At 43.2% G+C, this 18,579-nt stretch overlaps 1 protein-coding gene across 3 annotated transcripts in view; it reads left to right on the top strand.

The window, feature by feature from the left end:
- Positions 1–210: 210 nt before the first annotated feature.
- The window catches only part of epc2 (enhancer of polycomb homolog 2 (Drosophila)), a 64,169-nt gene continuing 45,800 nt past the window's right edge, over positions 211–18,579 (top strand). For 2 of the 3 annotated variants that reach the window (XM_067987177.1, XM_067987176.1), the window contains exon 1: positions 211–441. In XM_067987177.1, the coding sequence (XP_067843278.1) occupies positions 289–441 (153 nt within the window). In that variant the 5' untranslated portion in view covers positions 211–288. The remainder of the gene's footprint in view (positions 442–18,579) is intronic. The other variant, XM_067987179.1, reaches the window with a different exon arrangement.

Genomic DNA, 18,579 nt, shown 5'->3' with positions numbered 1-18,579 from the left:
CGTGGCGCATGTCGCGGACCGACGGCCAAATTTCGGTTTCTCGGGCTCCGCTCGGTCGGCATGAGGGGCATTTCGAGGAGCGCCCTATCGACCCAGGGGACGGACTCCTTAACTCGCATCCATGAGCGGCACCGGGCGTCCCGCCGCCGATTTAAGACTGGTTTAAAACGCCATCTTTGTGCGAGTGAGGTCCGCTTTTGTGTGCGTGTGTGTAAAACCTCACGGCGATAATTGGGATTTTTTTTTTCGCTCGCTCGCTCGCTCTCTCTCTCTCTCCGCCCGCACACAATGAGTAAACTCTCGTTCCGAGCGCGGGCGCTAGACGCCGCCAAACCGCTACCCATTTACCGGGCAAAGGATCTGCCGGATCTTCAAGATTGTGTCTCCATCAATAGGGCCGTGCCGCAGATGCCGACCGGTATGGAAAAAGAAGAGGAATCGGTGAGTTGAGAGTGAGCGCGGGGGGGCGGGGAGAGAGGGAGCAGCGGCCGCTCGCGCTGTACTCACTGCGCAAGCCACGGCCTCCGCCGCCATTGTTGTCGTTTCCAGCGACGGGGTTTTTGGCGCGGATATTTGAAATTATGAAATGAACTTTTATTTCATCAGTCTTTTTTTTTAAAAAATAGTCAACCGAAACGATAAGATTTTTTTTAAAAAACGCAAACACTTTTTGTGTTTTTAGACACTTGATTGCGGCACTGTCTCCTCGTCTCCGACGATATTGTGCGAGCGGCCACCTGACGGTTTTAGTAGGTTTTGAAAAAGTCCCGCCTCTCCCTCCAACCGATTGGCTGAGCGTCCGCGTCCCTGATTGGTTGTTTGCCGGCTACCTGCCAAGTTCTAGCCGCTGATTGGATGGTTGTGCATGACGCGCAGCCCGTGCGGTCCGGTGTGGCAATAAACACAGACTCCACGCGCTGGGCTGTGGATTGTTGACAAGTCCCAGGGACAGGAGGAGGCCATTCAGCCCACTCCAGCCTGTTCCTCCATGCAGTTAGATCATGGCTGATCTGTATCTTAACTCCATCTACCTACCTTGGCTCGGTAACCCTTGCCTAACAAAAAAAAACTTATCAATCTCAGTTTCGAAATTTTCAATTGACCCCCCTAGCCTCGGCAGCTGTTTTGGGGGGAGAGAGTTCCAAATCTCCACTACCCTTTGTGTGAAGAAGTGCTCGCAGACATCACCCCTCAACGGTTTGGCTCTAATTTTAAGGTCACTCACGCGCCGCCAGTATTCCTGGCGTGCGTTTAATTACGTTCGGAGAAAAGGATGGATTATTTGGTTAAAACTGATGGCTTGAAATAATTTAGCACTTTTACTAATATGAGGGAAAGCGACCTTGCAGTAGTGTCAACGTTTCTTGGGCTGCGATGTATGATCAACTGGAGTGCCAGGTTGCAGACACCTTCAACAACCGCTTTTATTTTTGCACATTGATACATGTCTGTATAATGTGTACATTTTATGCAAATGTCACTTAGCGGTTCCTAACCTAATGTACTTTTTCTGATTTTTGGGGGTTGCTATCAGTATTTAAATCTAGATGGTGATCTGTATTCAGTGAGAGATGTATTAAGAGATGTAATAACATTTCTGGTGTAAAGATAACAGACTGGTCAAGAAAGAATAATTGCCATATGCGATTACACATTGCCATTAAATTATTCACCACTTATCCAATGTAGTGGAGTGAATTTGATAAAACATGACATTAAATGGTGATGTACTGAAAATTCAAACGCCGATTGGCTAATGGGGCTACACTGGGGGTGAAAATGGCCGAAGGTGATCCTGTGGGATGATTAGTTAGGTAAATAACTAATCTGGTTTAATTTAAGGCTGACTGGTACAATTCATACCCTCTTTTGAACCCTATGAAATTTGCAAGGAAGGATCATGGTGGAGAGAAAGAACGTGGCATGTCCGATCTATTCATTTGAGACCTAGCTGTATTATTGGAAAGATATAAGGCTGCCCTCAGCTGATTTTTTTTCAGCAGATCTGAGGCAGGTGAATTGGAGAAGTGTTTGGCGATGCCGTCTGCTGCATTTTTATTAATTTCCCGGTGGTGCAGAATGTGCCTGCTCATGTGAGTTGGCGTGTGTAAAACAAATTAAAATAAGGAAAATACATTCTCCAATATATTTTCTGACATTCATGTCAGCTGAATGCTGGACACAAGGAACAACTATTAGGCCAGCATTGAAAGTTAGGCAGAGGAGGTCTGAAAATATTCCTGAAAGCCAGAGCCAGTGCAAGGGCTTGCACAGGTGGCCATGTGCAGGCTGAAGATGGAAGAAAATAGCCACCTGGTTTTCAGTGGACTTCCAACTGAGGCTGGGGAGCTCATCTTCTGTATTTATATAATCCAGCGGCTGTGATGTTGACAGTAGTCAGGAGCTCATCGCATGGTGGGCTGAAGTTCAGCCTCCCGGAGATGTGCCTCAGTCAGTGGGGAGATGGAAAGTCTGGGCTAAAATGTCTAATTTTTATATGAACATAGGAACTGGAGTAGGCCATTTAGCCCCTCGAGCCTGTTCCGCCATTCAAGGAGATCATGGCTGATCTGTGACCTAACTCCTTAAAGCTGCCGTAGTCCCATATGCACGTATAAGGAGCAGTTGCTATGTTCATTCCTTTTTCCTTTGAAAAACATTAAAGGTGCTATTTAAATTAAAGTAATTATTCTGGATTTAGATTACTTATCTTACTATGTTCAACCTTGGTGATGTCCTGCAGTATATGCATTTCTCAAAAAAGATGAGCCTAGATACACAAACATTAGTAACATTGGAAGCTTTTAAAAATAAATATCTTGACTCTTGCCACATAACCTGCAATTAAACATTTGTTAGCGTTATTTTTTTCATAAAATATACTTTATTCATGAAATTTGCAGCAATACATACAATACAGTTGTCATATCACATTCCAAACGTACACAATACAGATTATACAATTTGCAGGTTACATCAAGTGCAGTTCAATGAACACATTGTACATAATTACAGTTTATGACACTCTAGGGTGCCTCATTGCATTACACTCAATACAGATTATTGATTACAGATTCATTACAGGTACATTACATCAATTTGAATTTTACATTCTGCCCGGGGGAGGTTTTCCCTGATTGCAGGCCCTCGGTACAAAATGGTGGGAAGGCTCTAAACGGTTGCCTTTCCCCACAGAGCCTTTGCGGTGGCCGCACCCAGCCTCAGTGCGTTCCTGAGCACGTAGTCCTGGACCTTGGAATGTGCCAGTCTGCAACACTTGGTCGAGGACAGCTCCTTGCACTGGAAGACCAGCAAGTTTCGGGCAGACCAAAGAGCGTCTTTCACCGAGTTGATGGTCTTCCAGCAGCAGTTGATGTCCGTCTCGATGTGCGTCCCCGGGAATAGCCCGTAGAGCACAGAGTCCTGTGTTACGGAAATGAGAACATAATTTTTAAAATTATTACAATGGAAATCATACAGCTGCATCATCACATGTTTCCTGTAACATATCTTAGTCGTACAATCAGTTGATATATATGTGTCCAATTTTTTTCCCACTCTTTGGGTCATATAAAATTTTATTTTATCTGTGAAATTTCTTCTACCTAATTTGCTGCTTTGCACATTTATTCATTTACTTTAGTACATTAACAAGGAATCTAGAGGAAGGTTGCTAAGTGAACCAATCAAATCATTCCAAAGCAATCTTTCGAATCCTTTACTTTGCCATCTTTGAATTTTATTTTAGGAAATTTCTTGTGCTTAAGCTTTTAAGACACTTTGTATACAAAAAAAATCTGTACAATTAACTTTTACATTCTGTGATTATTTCAATCATTTTTCCCCCGCCTAAGACATCATTGTTGCCGGAAGAAGTTTCTCCATGAATGGGCTCTTGGAGATTCTTCCCTGAATTTCTTGTTCCCCTTTTCAGTGTCCATATGCTCACCCCTCCTGTACCATCCCAGAGCTGCTCCTGGCACCCTCAACTTGCTTGTGGTCCTCTTGCCAGAATCCTGGTCATCAGCTGGGAATTGGCTTTAAGCTGTGGGCTTGTTATTTGTGTTAATGGTTTAATAATTTATGTGTGGTTAAACCATTCAAGCAAATGGTAATTAATATTCCAGACTATTTGCTGAAATAGTACTGTGTAATTTGTGGAGCCTGTGCTGCATGCACCTTTTCAGCAACTGTAAATATTACTGATGGAGCATTGTCAAAGTGACCATCCTCTTTTCTGTCACTTCTCTTTCTCTCCCCGCCCCCCCCCACTCCCATTTCCATTCAAGCCAGTCCATAAACTGATCTATGTCACTGGGTGAGTAAGGCTCCCTGACGTTATTTTAATCCTCCAGTCCATATATTCTCATCTGTTTAAATAATATTATGTTTATTAATGCTGATTGTTTTCATGTTTAAATTAAATTATATGCTCCATATATTAACAGTTTTACTTGTAGCGTGGACTTCCTGTAAGTGTCATACTTCTTGCAAGTGTTAACACTTGCTTCCTGTAACATCTTTCCCATCACACTTTGTTGTTAATGAAAGCTAATACACTGACTCATGAGTCATGCAACAGATCTACTGTCTATATGTTGTGTGTAAATACTTCTTCATATTCAATTAATTTTTTATTCTTGGCGACCATTCTAACTTGTATATCTAATATACCATCAAAGTAATACATTCATCATTACATCTGATAGATTCCTCTCCTTGTAAAGCATCTATCCCCTGACTCAATTTGAGCAATGTCATGGGAGATCCACTAATGTGTGTGTATTGTAGTTGATTTTAAAGTCTTGTTATAAATAGTTTGTTCACTTGCATTTTTTTTTGGTGCTGCAGCCAATTTTAAATGGGCAGACTTTAAAAAAAAAATTCTCTTCTGATATTCCCGTGCCACATGCATCATCTTCAGTGGAGTGTATATGATGAGGTCTCTCCCAGTGCTGCTCTGTAACTCAGCATTTTGGAAGAATGATATGGGGCCACTTTCTCTCTGGCCCTCTTATTTTTTTTCACCAGAGTGGAAATGCTTTCCCCTGTTGGAATGGCTGAGATTGGTAACTCATAGATTTGGAAATTCTGAGCTCTAGCACGGTGCCCTTAAGTTTTGTTACCTGAATCGTGATATTTACAGGAAATGTATTACAGAACTAAAGAGCTGTGTGCATTGTTTTGTCTTTGATGATGACATTATAGATATGTTTGTCAAATTAAAATTTACTACAAGTAGAAATTCCTGGTCACAGGAAGGTAAACTGCAATATATTTTTAGTTGGATTTACAGTAATATTGTAATTGTTTATTGTTAATGGAATGGGGTTTGGGGAACATTCAGTTGGCATTTGTATTGGCAAGTACTAGCCATAAAGGCTCAATGAAATCACAATGTAAAATTAGAATCATAGAAAGGTTATGACATGGAAGGAGGCCATTCAGCCCATCTTGTCCTTGCTGGCTCTATGCAAGAGCAATTCAGCTAGTCCCACTCCCCCACCCTATCCCTGTAGCCCTGCAAATTTTTTCTTTTCAAGTACTTATCCAGTTCCCTTTTGAAAGCCACGATTGAATCTGCCTCCACCACCCCCCGGCAGTGCATTCCAGATCATAACCACTCGCTGCGTTTTAAAAAAAAAGTTTTTCCTCATGTCACCTTTGGTTCTTTTGTCAATCACCTCAAATTTATTTCCTCTGATCCTTGACCCTTCCGCCATTGGGAATAGTTTCTCTCCATCTACTCTGTCTAGACCCTTCCTGATGTTGAATACCTCTATCAAATCTCCTCTCAATCTTCTCTGTTCCAAGGAGAACAACCCAGCTTGTTTAGACTATCCATGTAACTAAATTCCCTCATCCCTGGAATCAGTAAATTTTAGTAAATCTTATCTGCACCCTCTCTAAGGCCTTCGCATCTGTACACAGTACTCCAGTTGTGGTCGAGCCATTGTTTTATAAAGGTTCATCATGACTTCCTTGCTTTTGTACTCTATGCCTCTATTTATAAAGCCCAGGATCCCACATGCTTTTTTAACTGCCTTCTCAACCTTTCTCAACCTGCTCTGTCAATGATTTGTGCACATATACCCCCAGATGTCTCTGTTCCTATACCCCTTTTAGAATTGTGCCCTCTAGTTTATATTGCCTCTCTTTCTTCCTACCGAAATGTATCACTTCACATTTTTCTAAATTAAATTTCATCTGCCACGTGTCCGCCCATTCCACCAGCCTGTCTATATCCTCTTAAAGTCTATCACTATCCTCCTCACTGTTCGCTACACTTCCAAGTTTTGTGTTATCTGCAAATTTTGCAATTGTGCCCTGTATACCCAAGTCCAAGACATTAATATATATCAAAAAAAGCAGTGGTCGTAGTACCAACCCCTGAGAAACACCACTGTACACCTCCCTCTCGTCCGAAAAACAACCGTTCACCACTACTCTCTGCTTCCTGTTACTTAGCCAATTTTGTATCCATGCTGCTACTGCCCCCTTTATTCCATGGGCTTCAATCTTGATGATGAGCCTATTATGCAGCACTTTATCAAATGCCTTTTGAAAGTCCATATACATCACATCAATCGCATTGCCCTCATCTACCCTCTGTTACCTTATTAAAAAACTCTATCAAGTTAGTTAAACACGATTTGCCTTTAACAAATCCTAATCAATCCACAAAATTTGGCAGTAGATAATTTTAAAAGTTGGAAATGTGGAATTCTTTCAGGGCAGTCATGTATTGGGGCTTTGATGTACCACTTTGAATATTATTTTTAAGATTTTCTAAATACTGTTGCCAAGTGTGTCTTTTTGAATTGGCAACTTGTATGCAGTCGACCAGTCAATAATGGCCCAGATTTTGCTGGAGCGGGGCATCTCGCGGCGAGCCCTGTTGGAATTTTTCCCCTCACAGTGAAAATTTTTTGCCCTGCAAGTTGCTGGAAGTGCGAGCTAATAACTAGGGCAACGGGCATCTGGGATCTCGGTGAGCAATGAGATCAGCAGTCTATCTCCTTAGCCAATGATATTTAAGGATTGAGAAAGAAAAAGAGGAACAACGGAGAAGGAAATAGGGTGAATTAGAGTCAAATTAGGTATAGAAAAGAGAAAGAGAGGGAAAGAAAGATTGGATTAAGAGTCAGCGAGAAAGGAGAAAGGACAAGTAAGAAAAAATTAAATTTAAAATGTAAAAAATATCTGAGGCTCCACAGTTTCAGTTGTTCCTTTTCCAGGTGGGAGAGGTTGAGTGTCAGTGTGGGAACATAAATCTCGTTATTAAAAAGGTACTTACACTCCTAACTTTCTGCAGCAAGTTTAATTGGCAATTAGAGTGCAAATGCAACAATTTCTTGAAACTCCTGGGGAGGTTGAGGGCAAGCTGCAGTTTTCATGAAGCTAACGGCGGAGCGGCGCAAATCGTTCAGCAGCTTATGGCAATTTGCAATTCATGGGGTATCTCTTCCTCGCCATAAGTTGCTGGACGATTTGCACATTAATAACGGCGTGTGATTATACTCGCCGTTATTTTGGCAGCAAAATCTAGGCTGATATTTTTATGATATAGGGTAAACAATTTTGTTTTTCATTTGAAATCTAAGGATCATTTTTTACTGTACACTTTTACTATACACAGCAACCTTTTTTTAAAAAAAATGTTCTGCACTTTTTCTACAATGCCTACCTAATCTTGTTTCCTTGAAGCACAACTTCCAAATACTACTTCTCAGACTCTCTGGTATTTTAGAAGTTATTATGTTTTCTTCTGAAATATTCTTTTGGAATTTAGTTTAATGCATGTAACTTATAACTTAGATGCCAAAATTTAGGACCATTTAATAAGAAGGGATGAGATATGATTCAAATTTCCTAGTTCAATATTTGAATCCAGAGAAACTTTTTTATTTTGAATGTCTGGAGAGAGAATTCAAGTATTTTGGAGTAAAATTGGGGATGAGTAAATAAAGTGATTACTCGTTTGCTGTTAAGGTGTGGTGGTGGTAACACGCATCAGCGATTTCAGATTTTTTCAAATTTTAGGGAAGCAGACCCCCAGCCCCATCTTTCTGTACCTCCTTAATCTAGTAGAGCTGGCAAAAATAAGGTAAGGCACAGCAGTAAAGTCTCCTTCCAAAACACAAGACATATATGTTGCCTCCCTGGTGCTAGGGTCAAGGATGTTTCAGAGCAGCTGCAGGACATTCTGGAGGGGGTGGGTGAACAGCCAGTAGTCGTGGTCCATATCGGTACCAACGACATACGTTAAACAAAAGGGATGAGGTCCTGCAAGGTGAATTTAAGGAGTTAGGAGATAAATTAAAAAGCAGGACTTCAAAGGTAGTGATCCCAGGATTCTACCAGTGCCACGTGCTAGTGAGTATAGGAACAGGAGAATAGACCGGATGAATGCGTGGCTGCAGGGATGGTGTAGGAGGGAGGGATTTAGATTCCTGGGACATTGGGACCGGTTCTGGGGAAGGTAGGACCTGTACAAGCGGGACGGGTTACACCCAAGCAGGACCGAGACCAATGTCCTCGCAGGGGTGTTTGCTAGTGCTGTTGGGGAAGGTTTAAACTAGAGTGGCAGGGGGATGGGAACCTGAGCGGGGAGTCAGAAGGGAGTAAAGTTGAGAGCAGCAAGAGAGGGGAAGACCCAGGGGAAATTCACAATACAAATAGTACAAACAGTTGTTCAAGAACAAGTGAAAGGGAAAAGTGTAGAGCAGCAGAAAGAAAGTGTACTTTAGACACTACAGATAAAGTGAAAACTAGAAGGCGTAAGGCGATTAACCCAGCATCAAAGCTGAAGGTCAGGCTAGGGTGTGTGGCCCAACTAAGAGTTCTATATACAAATGCATGGGGTATAAGGAATAAATTAAATGAACTACAGGCACAAATTCAAATTGGAGGATATGACATGACGGCTATTACTGAGACATGGCTGCAGGATGGTCAGGATTGGGAACTAAATATACCGGGTTATAAGGTCTACAGGAGAGATAGGGAAAATGGAAGAGGGGGAGGAGTAGCCTTAATGATTAGAGATGAAATCAGTTCAATGATAAAGGAGGATATAACGAGAGGTAAGCAGCCAACAGAGACCTTATGGGTTGAACTGAGAAATAGGAAAGGATCTAAGACTATAGTGGGAATTGTGTATAGGACCCCTGGCAGCAGCTCTGAAGTGCTAGATTGTATAAATGCAGAGATTAGACAAGCATGTAAGAAAGGCATAGTGGTCTTAATGGGGGTCTTTAACCTCACATAGATTGGGAAAAGCAGACTAGCAACTGTCAGAAAGGTAGTGAATTTCTTTATTGTGTGCAGGATCGTTTTCTACAGCAGTATGTCCTAGAGGCGACAAGGGGGCAAGCCATACTAGATTTAATAATGAGTAATGAACCAGATTTAGTTAACAGCTTAACTGTGCGTGACCGTCTATCGAATAGCGATCATAACCTGATCGAGTTCAACGTAGTGTTTGAAAGGGAAAAAAGTGAATCAGCTGCTAAGATTCTAGACTTGGGTAAGGCAATGGGATGAGACAGAGACTGTCCACAGTAAACTGGGCAAATCTGTTAATGGGTAAAACGACTGATGATCAGTGGGAAATGTTTAAAGAAACATTTAACGTGATACAGAACTGGTTTATACCCCTGAGGGGCAAGAACTCTACTTGCCAAAAAAAAAACAGCCATGGACAACTAAAGAAGTAAGGGACAATATAAGTCATAAGGAAAGGGCATACAAAAAGGCAAAAAATGGCACAGATCCTGGCGAAAGGGAAAGATACAAAGATCAACAAAGGGTCACAAAACAGATAGTAAGAGCTACAAAAAGAGAGTATGAAAAGAAACTTGCAAGGGATATCAAAACCAATACGAAGAACTTTTATAGTTACATTAGGAAAAAGAGGGTGGTCAGGAGCAGTGTTGGCCCCTTAAAAACTGAAAATGGGGATATTGTCATTGACAATGGGGAAATGGTGGACATGTTGAATAATTACTTTGCGTCAGTATTTGCAGTAGAAAAAGAGGATAGAATGCCGGAAATCCCAAGAAAACTAATATTGAATCGGGGACGGGGACGGGGACAGGGACTCGATAAAATTAACATAAGTAAAGCAACAGTAATGAAGAAAATAATAGCACTAAAGAGTGACAAATCCCCAGGACCAGATGGTTTCCACCCCAGGGTTTGAAAGGAAGTAGGTGAGCAGATTGCAGATGCCCTAACTATAATCTTTCAAAGTTCTCTAGATTCAGGAACTGTCCCTCTAGATTGGAAAATTGCACATGTCATTCTGCTTTTTAGGAAAGGAGAGAGAGGGAAACCAGGGAATTATAGACCAGTTAGCCGAACATCTGTTGTGGGGAAAATGCTGGAGTCTATAATTAAGGATAGGGTGACTGAACACCTCGAGAATTTTCAGTTAATCAGAGAGAGCCAGCATGGATTTGTGAAAGGTAGGTTGTGCCTGACAAACCGAATTAAATTTTTTGAAGAGGTGACTAAAGTAGTGGACAGGGGAATGCCAGTGGATGTTATTTATATGGACTTCCAGAAGGCATTTGATGAGGTCCCACATAAGAGACTGTTAGCTAAGACAGAAGCCCATGGAATCGAGGGAAAAGTACGGACTTGGTTAGGAAGTTGGCTGAGCGAAAGGCGACAGAGAGTAGGGATAATGGGTAAGTACTCACATTGGCAGGATGTGACTAGTGGAATCCCGCTGGGATCTGTCTTGGGGCCTCAATTATTCACAATATTTATTAACGACTTAGATGAAGACATAGAAAGTCTCATATCTGAGTTTGCCGATGACACAAAGATTGGTGGCATTGTAAGCAGTGTAGAAGAAAACATAAAATTACAAAGGGATATTGATAGATTAGGAGAATGGGCAAAACTGTGGCAAATGGAATTCAATGCAGACAAATGTGAGGTCATCCACTTTGGATCAAAAAAGGATAGAAGAGGGTACTTTCTAAATGGTAAAAAGTTAAAAACAGTGGATGTCCAAAGGGACTTGGGGGTTCAGGTATATAGATCATTGAAGGGTCATGAAGAGGTGCAGAAAATAATCAATAAGGCTAATAGAATGCTGGCCTTTATATCTAGAGGACTAGAATAAAAGGGGGCAGAAGTTATGCTGCAGCTATACAAAACCCTGGTTAGACTGCACCTGGAGTACTGTGAGCAGTTCTGGGCACCGCACCTTCGGAAGGACGTACTGGCCTTGGAGGGAGTGTAGCGTAGGTTTACTAGAATGATACCCGGACTTCAAAGGTTAAGTTACAAGGAGAGATTATATAAATTGGGGTTGTATTCTCTGCAGTTTCGAAGGTTAAGGGGTGATCTGATCGAAGTTTGTAAGATATTAAGGGGAACAGATAGGGTGGATAGAGAGAAACTATTTCCGCTGGTTGGGGATTCTAGGAGTAGGGGGCACAGTCTAAAAATTAGAACCAGACCTTTCAGGGGAGAGATTAGAAAACGTTTCTACACACAAATGGTTGTAGAAGTTTGGAACTCTCTTTCGCAAACGGCAATTGACACTAGCTCAATTGCTAAATTTAAATCTGAGATAGTTAGCTTTTTGGCAACCAAAGGTATTAACGGATATGGGCCAAAGGCGGGTATATGGAGTTAGATCACAGATCAGCCATGATCTTATGATGTGGAGATGCCGGTGATGGACTGGGTGGACAAATGTAAGGAGTCTTACAACACCAGGTTATAGTCCAACAGCTTTATTTGAAATCACAAGCTTTCGGAGCTTTCCTCCTTCGACAGGTGAGTGCAGGGTTCCATAAAGGCACAGCATATATAGTCAGAGAACAATGCCCGGTGATTACAGATAATCTTTCCAACTGCCCGTTATCACACCTCGGCAGAGAGGTAATCACAGCAATCAAAGGAGTGGATGGTGTTCAGACAGGGGAACATTACAACCAAGACTACTGAATGCACAAGCGGTCAGATCAACAGAGAGAGAGAGAGAATGACCAGTTGTATTAAAAACAGATAACTTTTTTTTCGCTGGTGGGGTTACATGTAGCGTGACATGAACCCAAGATCCCGGTTGAGGCCGTCCTCATGGGTGCGGAACTTGGCTATCAATTTCTGCTCGACGATTTTGCGTTGTCGTGTGTCTCGAAGGCCGCCTTGGAGAACGCTTACCCGAAGATCGGAGGCTGAATGTCTATGACTGCTGAAGTGTTCCCCGACTGGGAGGGAACCCTCCTGTCTGGCGATTGTTGTGCGGTGTCCGTTCATCCGTTGTCGCAGTGTCTGCATGGTCTCGCCGATGTACCATGCTCCGGGGCATCCTTTCCTGCAACGTATGAGGTAGACAACGTTGGCCGAGTCACAGGAGTATGAACCATGCACCTGGTGGGTGGTGTCCTCTCGTGTGATGGTGGTATCTGTGTCGATGATCTGGCATGTCTTGCAGAGGTTGCCGTGGCAGGGTTGTGTGGTGTCGTGGACGCTGTTCTCCTGAAAGCTGGGTAATTTGCTGCGAACGATGGTCTGTTTGAGGTTGGGTGGCTGTTTGAAGGCGAGTAGTGGAGGCATGGGGATGGCCTTAGTGAGGTTCTCGTCATTATCGATGACATGTTGAAGGCTGCGAAGAACATGGCGTAGTTTCTCCGCTCCGGCAAAGTACTGGATATGACGAAGGGCACTCTGTTGGTTGTGTCCCGTGTTTGTCTTCTGAGGAGGTCTATGCGATTTTTTGCTGTGGCCCGTCGGAACTGTCGATCGATGAGTCGAGCGTCATATCCCGTTCTTACGAGGGCGTCTTTCAGCGTCTGTAGGTGTCCATCGCGTTCCTCCTCGTCTGAGCAGATCCTGTGTATTCGCAGGGCCTGTCCATAGGGGATGGCCTCTTTGACGTGGTTAGGGTGGAAGCTGGAAAAGTGGAGCATCGTGAGGTTGTCCGTGGGCTTGCGGTAGAGTGAGGTGCTGAGGTGCCTGTCTTTGATGGAGATTCGTGTGTCCAAGAATGAAACCGATTCTGAGGAGTAGTCCATGGTGAGTTTGATGGTGGGATGGAACTTGTTGATGTTATCGTGTAGTCTCTTCAGTGATTCTTCGCCGTGGGTCCATAGGAAGAAAATGTTGTCGATGTATCTGGTGTATAGCGTTGGTTGGACGTCCTGTGCAGTGAAGAAGTCGTGCTCGAACTTGTGCATGAAAATGTTGGCGTATTGGGGTGCGAATTTGGTCCCCATGGCTGTTCCGTGTGTTTGGGTAAAGAACAGGTTGTTGAAGGTGAAGACATTGTGATCCAGGATGAAGCGGATGAGTTGTAGGATGGCGTCTGGAGATTGGCTGTTGTTGGTGTTGAGTACTGAGGCTGTTGCAGCGATGCAGTCATTGTGGGGGATACTGGTGTAGAGTGCCGAGACGTCCATCGTGGTGAGAAGTGTTCCTGGTTCAACTAGTCCGTGGGTGCTGAGTTTTTGTAGGAAGTCTGTAGTGTCGCGACAGAAGCTGGGGGTTCCCTGTACGATGGGTTTCAGGATGCCCTCGACGTATCCAGAGAGGTTCTCGCACAGGGTTCCATTGCCTGATATGATAGGACGTCCGGGTGTATTGGCTTTGTGTATCTTTGGGAGGCAGTAGAAGTCTCCCACGCGGGGAGTACATTGGATGAGAGCGCGTAGGATGCTTTGAAGGTCTGGATCGAAAATCTTGATCAGTTTGTTGAGCTGGTGGGTGTGTTCTTTGGTTGGATCTGCGGGTAACCGTCTGTAGTGTTCCTGGTTGTCCAGTTATCGGTATGCTTCTTTGCAATAGTCCATCAAAGATGGGCATCTCAGCACCTCACTCCACCGCAAGCCCACGGACAACCTCACAATGTTCTACTTTTCCAGCTTCCACCCTAACCACGTCAAAGAGACCATCCCCTATGGACAGGCCCTGCGAATACACAGGATCTGCTCAGACGAGGAGGAACGCGATGGACACCTACAGACGCTGAAAGACGCCCTCGTAAGAACGGGATATGACGCTCGACTCGTCGATCGACAGTTCCGACGGGCCACAGCAAAAAATCGCATAGACCTCCTCAGAAGACAAACACGGGACACAACCAACAGAGTACCCTTCGTCGTCCAGTACTTCCCTGGAGCGGAGAAACTACGCCATGTTCTTCGCAGCCTTCAACATGTCATCGATGACGATGAGAACCTCTCTAAGGCCATCCCCACGCCTCCACTACTCGCCTTCAAACAGCCACCTAACCTCAAACAGACCATCGTTCGCAGCAAGTTACCCAGCTTTCAGGAGAACAGCGTCCACGACACCACACAACCCTGCCACGGCAACCTCTGCAAGACATGCCAGATCATCGACACAGATACCACCATCACACGAGAGGACACCACCCACCAGGTACATGGTTCATACTCCTGTGACTCGGCCAACGTCTACCTCGTACGGAGCATGGTACATCGGCGAGACCATGCAGACACTGCGACAACGGATGAACGGACACCGCACAACAATCGCCAGACAGGAGGGTTCCCTCCCAGTCGGGGAACACTTCAGCAGTCATGGACATTCAGCCTCCGATCTTCGGGTAAGCGTTCTCCAAGGCGGCCTTCGAGACACACGGCAACGCAAAATCGTCGAGCAGAAATTGATAGCCAAGTTCCGCACCCATGAGGACGGCCTCAACCGGGATCTTGGGTTCATGTCACGCTACATGTAACCCCACCAGCGAAAAAAAGTTATCTGTTTTTAATATAACTGGTCATTGTCTCTCTCTCTCTCTCTCTCTCGATCTGACCGCTTGTGTGTTCAGTAGTCTTGGATGTAATGTTCCCCTGTCTGAACACCATCCACTCCTTTGATTGCTGTGATTACCTCTCTGCCGAGGTGTGATAACAGGCAGTTGGAAAGATTATCTGTAATCACCAGGCATTGTTCTCTGACTATATATGCTGTGCCTTTATGGAACCCTGCACTCACCTGATGAAGGAGGAAAGCTCCGAAAGCTTGTGATTTGAAATAAAGCTGTTGGACTATAACCTGGTGTTGTAAGACTCCTTACAATGATCTTATCAAATGGCGGAGCAGGCACGAGAGGCTGAATGGCCTACTCCTGTTCCTATATATCTTGCCATTTTTCATCGAATCATAGAAATTTCAGCTCAGAAGGATGAGTTGTGGCTTACTGTGCTAGCTCTTCAGCTGGAACTATCTAATCCCATTTCACTGGCCTTTCTGATGTTTATTTTATATTCTTGGTTTTCCATACTTAAAATCATACAGCACAGACGGAGTCAATTTGGCTCATTGTGCCTGTGCCGGCTCTTGGAAAGAGCTATCCAATTAGTCCCACTTCCCTGCTCTTCCCCTGTAGTTCTGCAAATTTTTTGTTTTCAAGTATATATCCAATTCCCTTTTGAAAGTTACTATTGAATCTGCTCCCTCCACCCTTTCAGGCAGTGCAGTCCAGATCTTAACAATTTGCTGCGTAAAACAAATTCTTATTTCCCTTCTGGTTCTTTTGCCAATTACCTTAAATCTAGTTACCAACCCTCCTGCCAGTGGAAACAGTTTCTCCTTATTTACTTTATCAAAACCCTTCATAATTTTGAATACCTTTTTATTAAATCTCCCCATAGCCTTCTCTACTCTACTCTAGGGAGAAAATTCCAAGCTTCTCTAATCTCTCCACATAATTGAAGTCCCACATCCCTGGTGCCATTCTAGTAAATCTCCTCTGCGCCCTCTCCAAGGCCTTGACATCCTTCCTAAATTGTGATGCCCAGAATTGGACATCATACTCCAACTGAGACCTTAGCCATGATTTATTGTTTTTATACTCTATGCCTCTATTATAAAGCCCAGGATCCCATATTTTTTCTTAACAGCCTTCTCAACTTGTGCTGCTACCTTCAAAGATTTGTGTATGTGAACCCCCAGGTCTCTCTGTTCCTCTGCCCCCTTTAACTTACGTGATTCCCTTTCCATATTTTTGCTAAGCTTAAGAGGAGAAAACTGCTAATTGGTCATTTGCCACATAATCTTACCATGAATGTGCCTATATGACCAAAAACCCTACCCGCATGGTCAGTAAAAGTGTATTTTAACACCATTAGATTATATTTGCCAGTTAGGATTTATGCCCATTATTTACTTATACTGTAGGACATAGAAAAACTGGCTTATCCAGTTGTCAGTGGTAGCATTCTCATCTGAGTCAGAAGATCATGGGTTCAAACCCCACTTCAGAGACTTGTGCACACAATCTAGGCTGACACTTCTGTACTGAGGGAGTGTTGCGCTGTTGGAAATGCTGTTTTTCAGATGAGACGTTAAACCAAGGTTCCTGTCTCTGCGTTCAGATGGGCGTAAAAGATTCCATGGTGCTAAGATGTCAAGGTGACCAATAAAACTGCCCTAAAATACTACAGCCTAAATGTGCAGGTATTAGGTGTAATCCTAGCCAGACATCAAAGTACAATAACAACCCACTGGAATCTAACGTAGCTAACGTCTAGTTAAGGATTTTACCAACACACCAACCAGTAGTTCACTTAAAATATTTTAAGATTTGATTGATACAAAGGTTACTTGCAACCGTGGGAATGTGGTTTGTCTTTTTTAAACTTGCCTAAATCAATCTTTCACTTGCCTATATCAACTACATATTGGATCATACCGAGTAGGAAAACTGAAAAAGAGACTTTGAAGCACTGGTTGGAGAAATATACTGGTACTTGCAAGCTTGCTCTATTTTTATGCTTTGAATTCAATTTTTGTTTTGCTTTGAGTTTTGTTTCATAATTTGTAGTCCTTGTTTAGGTTTAAACACAAATCTATAAATGCTGTCTGGTTGCCTAGTGGTGCTGTGGATTGTTGTACCAATATGCTGTGATATGGAGCAATGCTTTGGTTTATACAGGTTTTGATATAGTGAGTTCTGTATTAGTTGGGGAGATGGTGAGCAAAGGCCAGTTTTTTTGCAAATGGCAAGAGGCTCAGTAGGTAAGCCATCCTGAGGGTTCGCTAGTCTTTGTTCTTCTCTCTCCTGAAGCTGGAGATTCATTCTGGTACAGTGATTGTTAGCATGCTTTTTGATTGCATGAAAATAGGATTGGTTTTGCATTTCAATTGTATTGCATTTTCCAGCAGAGGTACTGGGTGATGATCTGAAATGGGCATACCTTAAACCCCAATCACAGTGGCAGCCAGAATTTTTTAAAACCTTAGATACAATTATTTTTTTCTATGCTATGTTAGCCACGTTCTAAGGATCTTTCAGTTCTTTAAGCAAATATTTGTACCTTTTTTTGATACTGAATTCATTGCTGAATTCATATTTTGGAAATGTGTTCTAAACAAAAGAAAAAAAGTTTGTTTTGCAGATGAATCAAAAATAGTTATGAACTGAAAATTTTAAAAATCTTTGAGGAGAAATTATTCAAGGGTGTATTGTTTTCTTTTGCTTTTTTCCTATTCATGTACAAATGAAGTCTTGCATCTAATGCATGTCTGTCATACTTCAGATTGTCAACATTTTTTAAAAAAAAGAAAGGTCTTTTTGTGCTGATCTCTTCTGCCCTAGAGCTGAAGAGTTCCAAACACCTGCCAATCTGTAAATTTTCCTCACCAATAGATTAACCTCAAGATGTGCCTATTTACAACAATTTGACTTTGTGGGCTTAAAGGGACATTTTATGCAAAGCTCCACCTTAGCAATAGATTAATACCGTGCATTACTGGTATAAAGCTCCTGTTACAGAACAGCATATCGTTCCACTTACCATGAACAATGGTAAAATCCACTAGTATTCTATAATGGGTTGCTAGGAGATACATCAGAGCAGCTTGGATTATGACTCTCACTTATTAACTATTGCTTGCTGAACTAGGGTTGTAGGAGTATGTATTAGGTAGTGATAAATCTCTGGTTTAGTGCCCAAGCATTACATTTTCAGAATGTACTAGGGTTAGATTTGTGAGCCAACTGTCATATGATGGAAGAATATAGTGGAGACTAATACTCAAAGAAACCTGAAAAGGTTAGCTAATTTTTTAAAAATCCGTTCATGGGATGTGGGCGTCGCTGGCAAGGCCGGCATTTATTGCCCATCCCTAATTGCCCTTGAGAAGGTGGTGGTGAGCCACCTTCTTGAACCGCTGCAGTCCGTGTGATGAAGATTCTCCCACAGTGCTGTTAGGAAGGGAGTTCCAGGATTTTGACCCAGCGACGATGAAGGAACGATGATATATTTCCAAGTCGGGATGGTGTGTGACTTGGAGGGGAACGTGCAGATGGTGTTGTTCCCATGTGCCTGCCGCTCTTGTCCTGCTAGGTGGTGGAGGTCGCGGGTTTGGGAGGTGCTGTCGAAGAAGCCTTGGCGAGTTGCTGCAGTGCATCCTGTGGATGGGTACATACTGCAGCCACAGTGTGCCGGTGGTGAAGGGAGTGAATGTTTATGGTGGTGGATGGGGTGCCAATCAAGTGGGCTGCTTTGTCCTGGATGGTGTCAAGCTTCTTGAGTGTTGGAGCTGCACTCATCCAGGCAATGCGGGTGAATGCAAAATTATGTT

The sequence above is a fragment of the Heptranchias perlo genome, chromosome 7 (genome assembly GCF_035084215.1).
Source record: "Heptranchias perlo isolate sHepPer1 chromosome 7, sHepPer1.hap1, whole genome shotgun sequence".
In the NCBI taxonomy this organism is placed as follows: Eukaryota; Metazoa; Chordata; class Chondrichthyes; order Hexanchiformes; family Hexanchidae; genus Heptranchias; species Heptranchias perlo.
This window is presented reverse-complemented; position numbering and strand designations above follow the sequence as displayed.